This window comes from Physcomitrium patens, chromosome 1 (assembly GCF_059467195.1).
Source record: "Physcomitrium patens ecotype Gransden chromosome 1, ASM5946719v1, whole genome shotgun sequence".
Taxonomy (NCBI): Eukaryota; Viridiplantae; Streptophyta; class Bryopsida; order Funariales; family Funariaceae; genus Physcomitrium; species Physcomitrium patens.
In genome coordinates this window covers 12,726,654-12,739,412 of record NC_143410.1, presented here as the reverse complement: position 1 = coordinate 12,739,412, position 12,759 = coordinate 12,726,654, and the positions used below count along the sequence as shown (strand labels likewise).

Below are 12,759 nucleotides of genomic sequence, written 5' to 3'. Positions count from 1 at the left end.
CATACTATGTAGTGTGCTGCACAGATGGGCCGCTTACTACTTAAAGCTCTCTTTTATTATTTTAATTTCTCAGGAATCTGCTACATTCAATGCTTTCCTTGTTCAATGTTTAAAATAGAACTACTGATTAATTTTCGTGTCCAGCATCTTTCTTTTATTTTTTAAGTTTAAGTTGACTTAATTGTTAAACAGTAGGGTTTTTAAGACTTTATTTTAAGTGTTCTGAAAATGGTCTTTGATTATTCATTTTTTATTTTTAAGTATGTATATAACTTGTGAAAACTTATGAATACGTGTGCATATATATATATATATATATATAAACTTCTTCTTCTTCTTCTTCTTCTTCTTTTGTCATGACATTTATAAACATGGACTTTTCTTTTCTTGCGTTTTCTTTTCTCCATCACAAACATTTGAATTTTTCTTATTAGAAAAAGTCCATGGTTGACATTGTAATCAAGTTCATTATGTCCATGTTCATTAATCAAAATAAATTAATCAAATCAATCATAATAGTATGTATGTATGCATGCATGCAATAAACATAACCAATTTATGAATTTTATAGGACATAAAAATGGAATGCACAAATTAGCATGTGTAATTAAAATAAACAATGAATGGTCCTCTTCATTTAGAGGAACAAAATGGCTAAAAAGCCCTATGAAGCATCATACATGGACTTCACTTTATATATTTTTTGTGGGTACAATCCACAACAAGTACACATTTAAGTTTTGATGTATAAAAACAATTATGTTTTTGATGAACATGTTGAAAACATTTTATCTTGTGAACAATACTTTAAATAGTTTTGGTCATCTGGGAAAAAAAATCATATTACCTTTGTAATAGTACTCATCAATTATGCTCTAATATTTTTGTGTGAGCATATGCTCATAAACCAATAAACCAACAAGTTTCACAGCTTCCTTTGGCAAATTTGTAAATATTTACCATAAATCCAAGTTTTCAAGAATTTGATTCTTAATTTGGATACGATCGTCCATATATATATATATATATATATATATGTATATACACATAGGGGAATGTTAAATAGATATAGGTTTTTATTAAATTGACCCACCCATCCTAACCATCATGAAATGAAATGAAAAAAAGACAAAAAAGAAACTCTAGATTCATTTCTCCATTGCTAGATCCAAAACCAATGAAAATCAACCACATTCATCCCAATTACCATATTCTTCATCATGGGTAAGTTGATTTAATAAAAACTTGGGACTGTATATATCTCTCTCTCTATACATTTACATATCTATATATCTCTCTCTCTATACATTTACATATCTATATCTCTCTCTCTCTCTCTCTCTCTCTATTTTTATATATATATATATATATATATATATATATATAATTGAATTTGTAGTTCAACAAAGAGAAACCCTTATATAAAAGTGAGAGACACTTGTGCGCCATTGGCATGGGATTTGCACGACGACGAAGATGTGGAGCGACGGACGTCGGACGGACGTTGGACGGAAGAGGGGAAGGGAAGAAGATGCAGAGCCGAGGAGATCGACCCCAGTGGAATGAAACTTCAGCGCGGAGAAGAGAAGAAGAGGCGCCTTCCGAAACAATGGCTCTCTCTCTCCCTCGCACACTACCGAAAACATTGCTGCTATTGTTACTGGTATTATGATGATGATGATGATTGATTGATTGATTGAGGAGGAGGAACCTTGTGCCGGATCATAGACAGAGATAGAAACACTCCGCATGTCCAGCGCCTATTGACTTTAAATGGAGGGAGCCTGCTGCTGCTGCTGCTGCTGCTGGCTGCATGACCATCCTAAATTGAGCAGCACCCTGCGATATTGTATCATTCTACGGACCTTTCCAATGAATATATTCAATTAATGAGCACCGGTATACCCGCCAGTCTGCGACCCCCCCCCACTTTGACCCTGCAGGCCACTAATTAATCGCCACCAAGGAAGGACAGAGCCAGGACGAGACAGCAGCGGGAAGCGAGAGAAGGGGAAGGGGATGGAAGGAGATGGGCAAGGATCGATCGAAGGGGAAGGAAGAGATTCAGGGTGAGCGAGTGAGAGAACATGTGGGCAGGAAGGGTGCAGCAGACACACACACCCTTTGCACGAACACACGCACCTTGCGCAACCTAAACCCTCTTTCCAATTTCCTATGTGGAGGTAGCTATGTTTAGCTAGTGGAGGGTGTGCGTAGATTACCAGTTTTTGTTAGAGACCAACGCACAATCCGAACCCCTGGTGCAGGGGAGTGAGTGTCTTCCGTCATTCTCCCGTCAGGGACCACGGTGTCAGAGACGAAGGCTTAGTCCAGCAAAGGGAGCTCCCCCCCCCCACCTCACTCACCCCCTGATTTCCCTGACATCGCATAAATTATTTTCTTTACAGCGTGGTTCTCGCCCACCCTCTGCTGCTGCACTGACAGATTGAAGCGCGTGGGGAGGGCCCTGTCGGTAGAGCATCGCAGCCGCTGGTCACCATCCATCGGAAACCAGCGTTCGCCCGATGACGATTTCTTTAATTTTTTTATTCTATTTTGGCGGTTTTTGTATTGTAAGTAATTGGTGTGTGTCCCATTTTCTATAGCCCTTTCTCTTCTGGCTCCCGCTACCTGGCCTTCATTACACTGACTAATGTCATTCTGGTGACTTACTCGCCCCCTTCACCAGTCACCATACACGTGCTCTCTGCATCGTACTGCTTTCTCTCTTTGCTGGATGCCAAGGGATTGATGCATTGTTTGTCCTCTGCAAATCAGTTGTCGGAAGCGGCTCAGCCTCCGCAGTTGGTTTTTGAGCTCGAACTTGCACTTCTGTGGATGAAGAGCTTTCTGTACAACGGCTGGAATCGGAGGTTGTTGAGGTTGTGTGGCGTGTGGTGAAGTGCATTGTAGCGGTGGACATGCGGAGGGGATCGGACGATCTTGTGACGCGGTTGTGCTAGGGGGGGGAAATCTCAGGTCGTGGATGTGCACCTTCTAGGTGGAGAGGTGGTAGGTGACCTCAGGATTGCAACGTTGCTATGGTCGAGTGCCATGAGCGGCAGGTGAAGCGACCACAGGTAAAGTCGATTTCGCGGATAGAATGGCACATGGTTTCTGTGCTCTGGGGATCGGATTTCCTTAAATTGTCGCCAGTGTTGCAGTGGCTGTGAAGTTTTGGCGATTGAATTTGTGATTGTTCATAGTCTACCATTTTTGGTGGTCAACGCTTTTTCGTCACGTAGCTCCTACGCCGTGGTCCACAGGGTTAGTTCTAAGAGAAGAAGCTTGCTTACGCTTACGGCGAAAGCTTGTATTCTGTTTAGTTGTGCTCGGAGCGGTGTTCCACTTAGACATCTCTAAGATCCAGCATTGAGGTGAAATCAGCTCTTTTCAAGCCTCATAACATTCCTGCTCTTGGGAAATTAATCTTGCTGGGTGAATACTCCGTCCAAAGTAATTTCAGTCCAACTAGCTGTAGAATAAGGTAACATTCTCTTTGTAGTGGCTTAGGATATTACAAGAGATTGTCCTCTCACGCCTCTCTCTTGCTAGACTCGTGTTCACTTCGAGACTGACCGCTGCAACTCAATTCGCAGCTTCTAAGAGATACTAGGAAGCAAAGCAAGTAGCTGCATGGCGCCACCGTTCGAAATTAGCGGCCAGTTAGCTTGGTTGTAGTAGTTCTTGTGCAGCTATTTCATTTCGAATCGCGATGTGATTGATAACATAGTACGGTTAGCATTGCTCGCTCATTTTAGTTAAGGGCTGTGAGAACATGATTCTGATTGCGATTAGAAGCTGCCGCGGCTCGACAGCCTTTTCCCCTAGGGTAGAGAAGGGGAGTTGACGAATTATCAACTGGTAACATCATCCGACTTCATGACACAAGCTGGAAACATCAGCTATTACTGCTTGGACTTGCTTTCCTGCTTACTAATTTGGTTTTGCGGGTGTCAACTATAGTGCGAACACGTAGATCTAAGAGCCTCCAAATGCTGCTCTCTTCAAAGAACATGTGTTCCAAGTCCTTGAACTGTTAGTAAAGTTTTACGGCTGCCTTCGGATGAGCTGGTTTAAGTCTTACACGGCCCACAATATATGTTGTGGAAGTGATTTTGGGACAGAGCTGCATTCATGATACTAAAAGGAAAGGTGTATTGTAAGATAACTGAATGATCCATGGATTCAGGAATCAATATCTCCTGTAGAACCTCTGCTAGTCCCTCAGTGCTGCTTATCGATTTCTTCAGCCAAAATAGAAAAAAATGAGGGGGAGGTGTCTAGGCGTTGACATACTGAAATTCCTGTTCACTTTCGATGTTTAAAACCTAAGTGCCATGAATTGAAAGGTAGATATAAACTATAAATACTCATCCTTACACATCAGGAAGTTCTGAAATTCTATCATCTAAGATTGCGGCAGGTCGCCATAATCCACTAGAAATATGGAAGCGTTAGTATGCACTAAGATACAATGCATGTAGTTTATCTCAATTATACACTTCCTGTCTTCTGTAATAGGTCTACACGATTCTAATATTTCCGGTCATTGTAAAGTGCAGAGCAGTTGGATCTGGACTACTTAATGATCAACTTGCGATTGTTCAATCTTCTGCTTCAAGGTAGGGGGGTTGTCGAGGAGAACGTCATCGCAGTCAAAGACCACCATGTCCAGTAACCTTGGTTTTAAACAAGTGCAAAGGGATGTGTCTGAATGCCAAGGTTAGTCTATGATCTCAAATATGTTGCTTTTTACAACATGAAATGCATTCTAGAAAGCAGATTAACTGTTTGAACTGCATAGTCATCACGATAGATCAATGAATTATCATATGATTCATGAATTAGAGGGGGGGTAAGTCGGGGTGTCATATTTAGCAGATTTATTTCTTGAGTAGGAATTGTATGCTGCGTTTGAAAATGATTATCACTTCTGCAGTAGGTGTGGTTTATTATACTGCAGCATCTCCAGTACAGTGCTATGGGAGGAACTTACGTTACAGTATAGGTGTAAAGTCATCACATGTCCACAATGTGCCATAGGAATATCGCATTTAATGCCTACAGCTGCTTCCAGGATGAGAAGGCGGTCGGTATGTGGTCCAAACCCGCGTCTCGCTTGTCCAGCGAACCACATCATGGGCCCGATGTTACTTTGCGACTGAACAACTTCGATTCGGCAGCCTCTTCATCAGATAGTGATGTCTCGAGCTCTAAAATTATTGAAGGTCCAAGCGAAGTGGGAAAGGATGCTTCTCCTGTTGCGGTTGTGAGAAATATCTCTCCTGCCTCTCCTGTTCCAGGGTTTCGTTTCGTCGAGGAGAAGACAGCTACGCTAGATATTGCAGAAACAGCAGCTGCCACTGCATTCCGGGTTAATGGGGCTCCGAGATTTCTTCGCTACGGCGATCACGATATGAGTCGATCACATGACTCAATGCATAATTCATCAGGCAAGGAAAATGAGAGTTTTTTGAGGGTTGCTGTTGAGGAGCACCGTGCTTACCCCACTTCCAACCTAAGCGATTTTGAAGAGAGGAGTCATCCCTTGAATCTCTTAGGTAAGATGGCCATCGGTTTTAGCCCATCAAGAGATCCTATTATTCAATTGCGAGAGGAAATTGGATCATGGTGTATGGTATCCAGCTTGTGATTGTAATAGAAGATTCAGAATCAGATCACTTGTCGGGCGTCGTCCTTGACTAATTCTACGCACGCTTCAACAAATTCTTTGAACTGAATTTCAGATTGTGCCAATGCAACAGGTTCTAGACTGGAGGCAGAGTATACTCGTGGAGCAGACTTGAAGCAATGGCCGTCAGGATCTTGGGATGTCGGACGAAGGAGTGGATCAGGAGGTCTGGAACGAACACACATGGGCCCCAATGGCTTTTCAGGTTCGGGTACTTGGGATGTAGGACAAATGGGTAGTTTAGAACCAACACATAGCGGTCCGAGCCTTTCAGGTTCTAGCGACTCGGATTATGGTGACGATCGTGTCCGGGAGCAAAGTAACAGCAAGTTGCCCTCTTCGCAATTCCGCGGTGTCGTACCCCAATCAAATGGACGATGGGGGGCTCAGATATATGAGAAACACCAACGCATCTGGTTGGGAACCTTCAACACGGAGGAAGAAGCTGCACGTGCGTATGATAGGGCTGCCATCAAGTTTCGTGGTCGTGATGCAATGACCAACTTTCGACCGGTAACAGACTCGGATTACGAATCCGAGTTCTTGCGCTCCCACAGCAAAGAACAGATTGTAGAAATGTTACGGCGTCATACTTATGATGAAGAGCTCGATCAGTGCAAGAAGGTCTTTAATATGGATGTTGCTGCAAACGCAGTCAGAGCACGACGTCGAGCTCTTGAAATGTGTAGAACATCAGCTCCAGAGACCGGACTATCTGTTGGATCTTTTAGCCTCGGTCCGAACGCATCTGCTGGTGATACTTCAATGTGTCTACCTCCAACCAGCTTGCCTAGAAACACTTTAAAAGAGTGCGCACCAACACGAGAGCATTTGTTTGATAAGGCAGTGACACCCAGCGACGTCGGTAAGCTGAACAGGCTCGTCATCCCCAAGCAGCATGCCGAACGGTGCTTCCCTCTTGATTTGTCCGCCAATTCGCCTGGGCAGACTCTTTCCTTTGAAGATGTTTCAGGGAAACATTGGCGATTCCGATACTCATACTGGAATAGCAGTCAAAGTTACGTGCTTACCAAGGGCTGGAGTAGATTCGTGAAGGAGAAGAAGCTTGATGCAGGTGATATTGTGTCCTTCGAGCGAGGTCCAAGCCAAGAACTCTATATTGATTTTCGTCGAAAACAGGTGATTCCAGGAGGAACTTCCGCGTCCGATAGACCCACGTTTCGAAGTGCGTGGACTGCATCCTGCAACAATTCTTATGCACCATCAAAGGGTCCTAGCAGCCCCTTCAACCCTTCGATGTGGCAGCCCTTCAACTTTTCTGCTCCCCAAGTACCAGGGATTTCCTCCAATCTCCAGCAAAGCATGGAGAAAACACTGTTGTATGGCGGCATCTACAGCCAAATGATGGAGTCAGCCGTAGGAGTGTCTGTGGGATCTGGTAATCCGGGACGCACTCAAGACTCTGGATTACCAGACATGGCAGCCAGCAATTTCAATCCTGGGCTACAGTCTTTGCCTTTAAAGTCTTACGCGGCTACGGAAGATTTCATTGCAGGCATTGAAAGACCACAACGGCAATTAAAAGATGTTGATGGAGGTCCCAATATCCATGACAGGTCTCTTGTCGCCTCCAGCAGCAGCACATCATCACAGAGTGAAGAAGCGCCGAGCACTAGCAGTGGAACAAGGCTTTTTGGAGTTGATTTAGAGCTGGCAGGTCCCTTTGCTTTAAAAGGTTCTCATTTGCAATCAATTCCTAACCTTACTTCCGGTGCTTTACCCTCGATGTTATTAGATGGGAATGCATCCTCACCAGGAAATGGGACATCCATGAAAAATGGTAGCAATCTTTTGCTGTCATCTTCTTTGTCATCCCTACCCTCAGGAGAATTTATTTCCTTTCGATTTGGGAATCAGCAACAGTTGAGTGCGTTCAAATCCCTGCCATACAAGGGCTCCGAGGAGCAACCACCCCCGGAATATGAAGGAGTTCCTGTGCGGACCCGCTTACATGCCAGTACCAGCAGCTCCAGTGGTCACGAGGGAACCTCACCATTCAAAAGCACGGCAAAGTCGGATGGAGAGGATCCTAAAGCAAGGTCCAGCACCGAAAGTGTAGTATCCGCACTGGATTCTAACTCCAGCCGGTCAAGTCACATAGTTTTAGAAAAGCGAAAACGCGAAACTTCTAGAAACCAGGAGTATTTACACGGGTGCTCAGATCAAGCGGGAGGAACGACTGTTGCAGCTTTCAATCAAGCACATTCAGAATTTCAGGGATTGCAAGAGCAAGCTCGTCATTCATGGCACCATCAACACGAAGATAGCACCTCAGCAGAAGTAAGAACAGACGTGAAAAGGCATTGTTCCCCGATTCAGGCTCCACTCTTGAGGCAAGGAAGTGGAACCACGGAACAGTCGGATTTCCTGCCTAAGTCAGAGGTGCTTCAGGAACAACGAAAGCCACAGCATAATCTCTCCAACGAAGGGGATGAAGGCAAAAACGGCCGTGAGGCGTCTGACCGATAAGTGTTGAATTGCTTATTGCACGATGATTCCCTTGATCCCTTGACCCCCATTATTCCTGATGAAGTTGCTCCATCAACCTTGTACTACAAGCAGGCAGAAAGACAGATAATCTTTGATGCTGCTCACAAAGGTGCGTTCAACACGGAAACATAGGTGCTGTGGATTCTTGAGGTATTTTTGTTGGGGTGTGGTTGTCTCCGCGGTCAAAAAAGATACGTGACAAGGTTTACTTCAATTCAGGGTTGATATAGAATGATTCAATTTACTTTATTTACGGACAGCCTATAATTTCGAGGGTAGTGTAGTCAATTCATGTTTTATTGTAGAGCCCTGAAACAGGGCTGTGTAGATTACACCGAACTGCCGGCGGCATTTGTTCTTATCGTCGCATTATTGAAAGTATACTGTATCAGCCTCATTTAGAAGATCTGGCCGTTCTCCAAAACGAGAAGCTCGGCTAGTTAGATCATCACTGTGTGTGGTCAATGATTTGTACCACTAGAACCATTGAAGCGACATTGCTTCTGAAGTACTCAACATAACTCCCACTTTTTCTTTCTTTCTTTCTTTTTTACCTGTGTATCATGTTTGTTAAGCGAGGATTTTCCGACGAGATGTTTCTCACACGTGCATTCTCCCACTTACGAAAATACTGTCTGGTGTGATACAAGAAATTACACAGGGTGTCCTGTAGCATCTGAATACTCTCTCTGGTGAAACGACAAGTCATCTCTTGGGATTCTCTAGAAAGGATGTCCTCCACCGAAGAATGTCGAACGACGTTCATTTGGGGCAAGGGGCAGGTGGCAATCTGGCCAGTTGCTAAAGCAATTGTTTGCCTCCTAAACTCTAACCCTTCGATTTAAAACCCTAATCTTACACTTTAACTCTTAATGTCCCAAACTTTAATCCCTCCCTCTGAACCTCCAACCTTAAACCCAGCCACAAATGCACATTGTAAAATAAAATGAAAAATATGTGTTTATTCTTCAAGGACCTTGAGCAACAACGAATGCTCTCTAGGTAATTAGTTCCACCATGTATACATAATGTAGTCAACCTCCATGATCAACCTTTGTTCGATGAGTGGGTAGGTTTTGCTCGGGTGTCGAATCACAAGTTTGTACCAGCCAAATAAGTACATTGAACCCATTACCTTCCGGTCTTATCAATTACCGTCACAGAGGCATGCCACCTGCAGCGTATCTTCTTGCAAGAAGGAGAAGGCGAAGTGGACCAGGAAACTGTAGTTGATACACGACAACTGAGGCACCCAAGAATGAGATGTGAAAAGTTACCTGTGATTTGCACCAGGACAAAACCTCTTTGTGACTTTCAACGATACTTCGCTCATACATCCAACTAATTTTGTAGTAAGGTTCCTAGCAGAATACCGATCGTGAAATGGGGATTGGAGAGAGAATTCGCACTTTGAGAACACTTCTAGGGGAAAAAATCTCCTAGCCCTCCTACTCTTGGCTGTTGCAGGAGTTCTTGCACGCAAACAGTACCTCCCAAAATCCAATCTCATAAGTTGCTAAGCAAGACGCTCAAACGAGTACACCGTTTCAAACTCCTGATAGTAACAAAGGCTTTAGAGGACACTACATGATAAAGAAATTACTGTCCAACCTAATAGTTTGTTCAATTAAGTCTGAATCTCAAGCATCTTGAGCAACTACATTGCTTTAACAAAAAAATCCAAGGGATCCAGTATAACTCTACAACCGAAAGCACAAACCTCAAAAACTGTTCCTCAGTGACCGACCTTTACATGGATACTAGTGTATATAATTACGGTGGCTTCATTTGCAACCAGTTATCAGTCGCCATGTCGAATAGCTCTTGGATCTGGTTCAACTCGCTATCAGCCGCTTCCAGCTCTCTTTGCAGTTCCTGGCCAAATGCTTCATTCTCAGCCTCCAGTTCTGCGATTCGCTTTAACTGCGCTTCTTCGCCACCTTGAATATCAGGTAAAGCTGAAACTAAGGCATCGAAGCGCTGAACAGCCTGCACGAAAGCTGTAGCCATCTCCTTCGGCTGCTCGAGGGCTTCAGTGGTAATCCCAGTTGGCTTAGGGTAATCCTGGGCCAACTGCGACGGAGGGGCATCCCTTTGAATAGTTCCTGCTGCATTAAATGCTATATAGGCAATCGCACTAGCATGTTCTTGCAACTGAGCTATGATGTCCATGTTCGCTAACTTTCACCAACCGCTGTCACCAACTTGTATCGAATATATTCAAAAGAAGAAAACGAGAGCAGAGAGCTAGAAGAGAATAGGATCATGCACAAGACGGCTGAGGAAGGCAAGTAACAGCGTTCCCCTAGGAATAGGCAGACGAGAAATTAAGCAGCCCAGGCGTACAGATCCCAGAGAATTTGTAAGACAAGCTCAACTCCGAATATGTATGCTGCAAAAGAAAACTCCCTGAGCACCAGTACTTGACACTGATACAAAAAGCCCACTCCTTGTCCCAAAGCTCCAAATTCCAACTCCCGCTCATCACCTGAGGGACCAAAACCCTAATTTTCTCCCAGAACAGACAAAACACAAGGTTGCCTCCGATGAGCCTCTTGTTGCCAGCTTACGCATAGACGTCAACAAGCATGTCGAATCGCTTCGATATTCCTCATCTGTCTTGTGTCAAGTAAACGCTAATTTAACCACTCTTTCAGATTCAATCTTCCCAAAGGATCACGCAATCCTCAACTCCTCAATACTCACGATTTCCCAACCCTAAACCCTCCGCGGGACTGCTGGCGCCATACATTCCTCCGCCGTCAAGAATTACAAACGCGCACGAGTCTCTGAATATCACCTGTCCAACAGCAACCCGTATTCCTCCGATTCCGACCCGTCACTCCGCCTCCGAATGTTTCAGCGCCTTACGGCGCGCACACACACTTTTCCGAAGCTCACGAGGTCATTTCGCTTCGCGGCCTGAATTACAGCCACAACTCATCGCGACACTGAAGTCAGTCAGTATCATGCACTCGGGGATGGATTTGATTACCACAATATCACGGACTTCACACCTGCCGAGTTGTAATCCTCCAGGCAAGTAAATGAAAGCTTTGCAGACAATTGTGAGGTTCACCGCGCAACGCAAGCATGACTGATGGCATCGCCGAAGTACGTTCTGCTGCGAAGAAGACCCATCATTGAAGAAGTTGTGATTTATATGGGCTTTCTGAACATCATTCTGTGTGTGTTTAGATGTGAGTTGTGGCCAAACGCAAATCCTGTGTGTGGGTCACGTAGCATTATTCTAGAATTAGCAATACAAGTTGTAATTTTAATAGTCTTACATCTTGTTAACATTATTATACATATTATTCAAAAAGTTGATGACTATGCTTCAAGTTAACAGATATTAAACATGTCTTATTGCACACAACTAAAAGCTGGAAGCATTCAACAAAAACGTTGTCTTTCTTGGATTCTTTTTTTATTGTAATTTATAAAAAAAAAACACAGCCTCATTTATAATATGCTATCACTTTTCAATTTTCTGAAAAAAAATTAAATTTAAATACAAATATATACATATAAATTATCCATGGATATAAAACACACACACATATATATATATATATATATATATATCTTATATTTAATATATTTTTTACCTAAATTGTAGATAATAATATATGTAATTATAATTTCTAGTTTCTAGTTTTTTATAAAAAGAATTATAATTATATCTACAGGTTTTGGAAAAGTTTAAGGAGGGTTTAAAAGTTATAATCAGTTGTATGTTGGTGAAAAAATACATATTTTATTTGAAGTCTGACATGATAATAATAGTTAGATAATAAAATATTTTTTTATGTACTTTATTTTTAAGAAATTATATTATACCAAAGAAACGAGTAGATTTTTAAAATAATATCTTGGACTTTTAACACCTCATGGTTAAATAATACACAAATATATAATCTAGTTATATATAAGCATATCATATAGAAAATGAAAGAAAAAAAAATTGTGATAAGGTGTAAAAGTAACATCATATTTTAGTGAGTAAAGACAATTGAACAAGAATTAGTTATAACTGGAACAAATGTTTAAAATTTTCTTTCTTTTATTGTATATAATTATTATATTTATTATTTATAAAAAAAGAAAAGAAAAAATCTATAATTTTTTAAGAGACTTTTGTAAGAAGATTTCTTATTCTTTTTTATCTATAAAAATTAGCATAAAACTTCTGAAAATTTGTGAAATAATGTGGTTGTTATTAAGCAATTAGAATCTGTATATTTACTTGAAATTTTAAGACACTAAGATAAATCTGTTTACATAAGAATACTTCAAACCTTGTTTGAAATCAATGATAGAAGAAGTCTATTGTGAAAACCTTGCCATTATCAAAGTAAATGTAACAACAAAATATCTACCCAAAAGTATTGGATCAAAACATATGGCAAATAATTAGATAGTAATCCTTCTTAATAAAATTATGTTATAAGATAAAATATTCTTGATTATGACTATGAATAAAATCTTGCACTTAAGGTACTTCAAAGCCTTATAGATTTAACATCTAATAAAATATTGTTAGATAATAA

The 12,759-nt window shown here is 41.9% G+C and overlaps 2 protein-coding genes across 4 annotated transcripts; one reads left to right on the top strand and one right to left on the bottom strand.

The window, feature by feature from the left end:
- Positions 1 to 1,638: 1,638 nt before the first annotated feature.
- On the top strand, positions 1,639 to 8,744 carry LOC112286345 (uncharacterized). 3 transcript variants are annotated; one of them, XM_024528141.3, is made up of 4 exons: positions 1,639 to 3,080; positions 4,566 to 4,725; positions 5,081 to 5,564; positions 5,769 to 8,744. In XM_024528141.3, exons 2-4 carry the CDS (start codon positions 4,708 to 4,710, stop codon positions 8,183 to 8,185), a joined length of 2,919 nt encoding a protein of 972 aa, XP_024383909.1. In that variant the 5' UTR covers positions 1,639 to 3,080; positions 4,566 to 4,707; the 3' UTR covers positions 8,186 to 8,744. The 3 variants fall into 3 exon arrangements, with proteins under 3 accessions (XP_024383909.1, XP_024383918.1, XP_073390292.1); XM_024528150.3 differs by having other exon boundaries at positions 2,770 to 3,080; positions 4,561 to 4,725; XM_073534191.2 differs by lacking the exon at positions 1,639 to 3,080 and adding an exon at positions 3,669 to 3,864.
- Positions 8,745 to 9,693: 949 nt separating this feature from the next.
- LOC112286356 (mediator of RNA polymerase II transcription subunit 21) lies at positions 9,694 to 11,354 on the bottom strand. Its single transcript, XM_024528163.3, has one exon. The coding sequence runs from the start codon at positions 10,376 to 10,378 to the stop codon at positions 9,980 to 9,982; it is 399 nt and encodes a 132-aa protein (XP_024383931.1). The 5' UTR covers positions 10,379 to 11,354; the 3' UTR covers positions 9,694 to 9,979.
- Between the last annotated feature and the right edge of the window lie 1,405 nt (positions 11,355 to 12,759).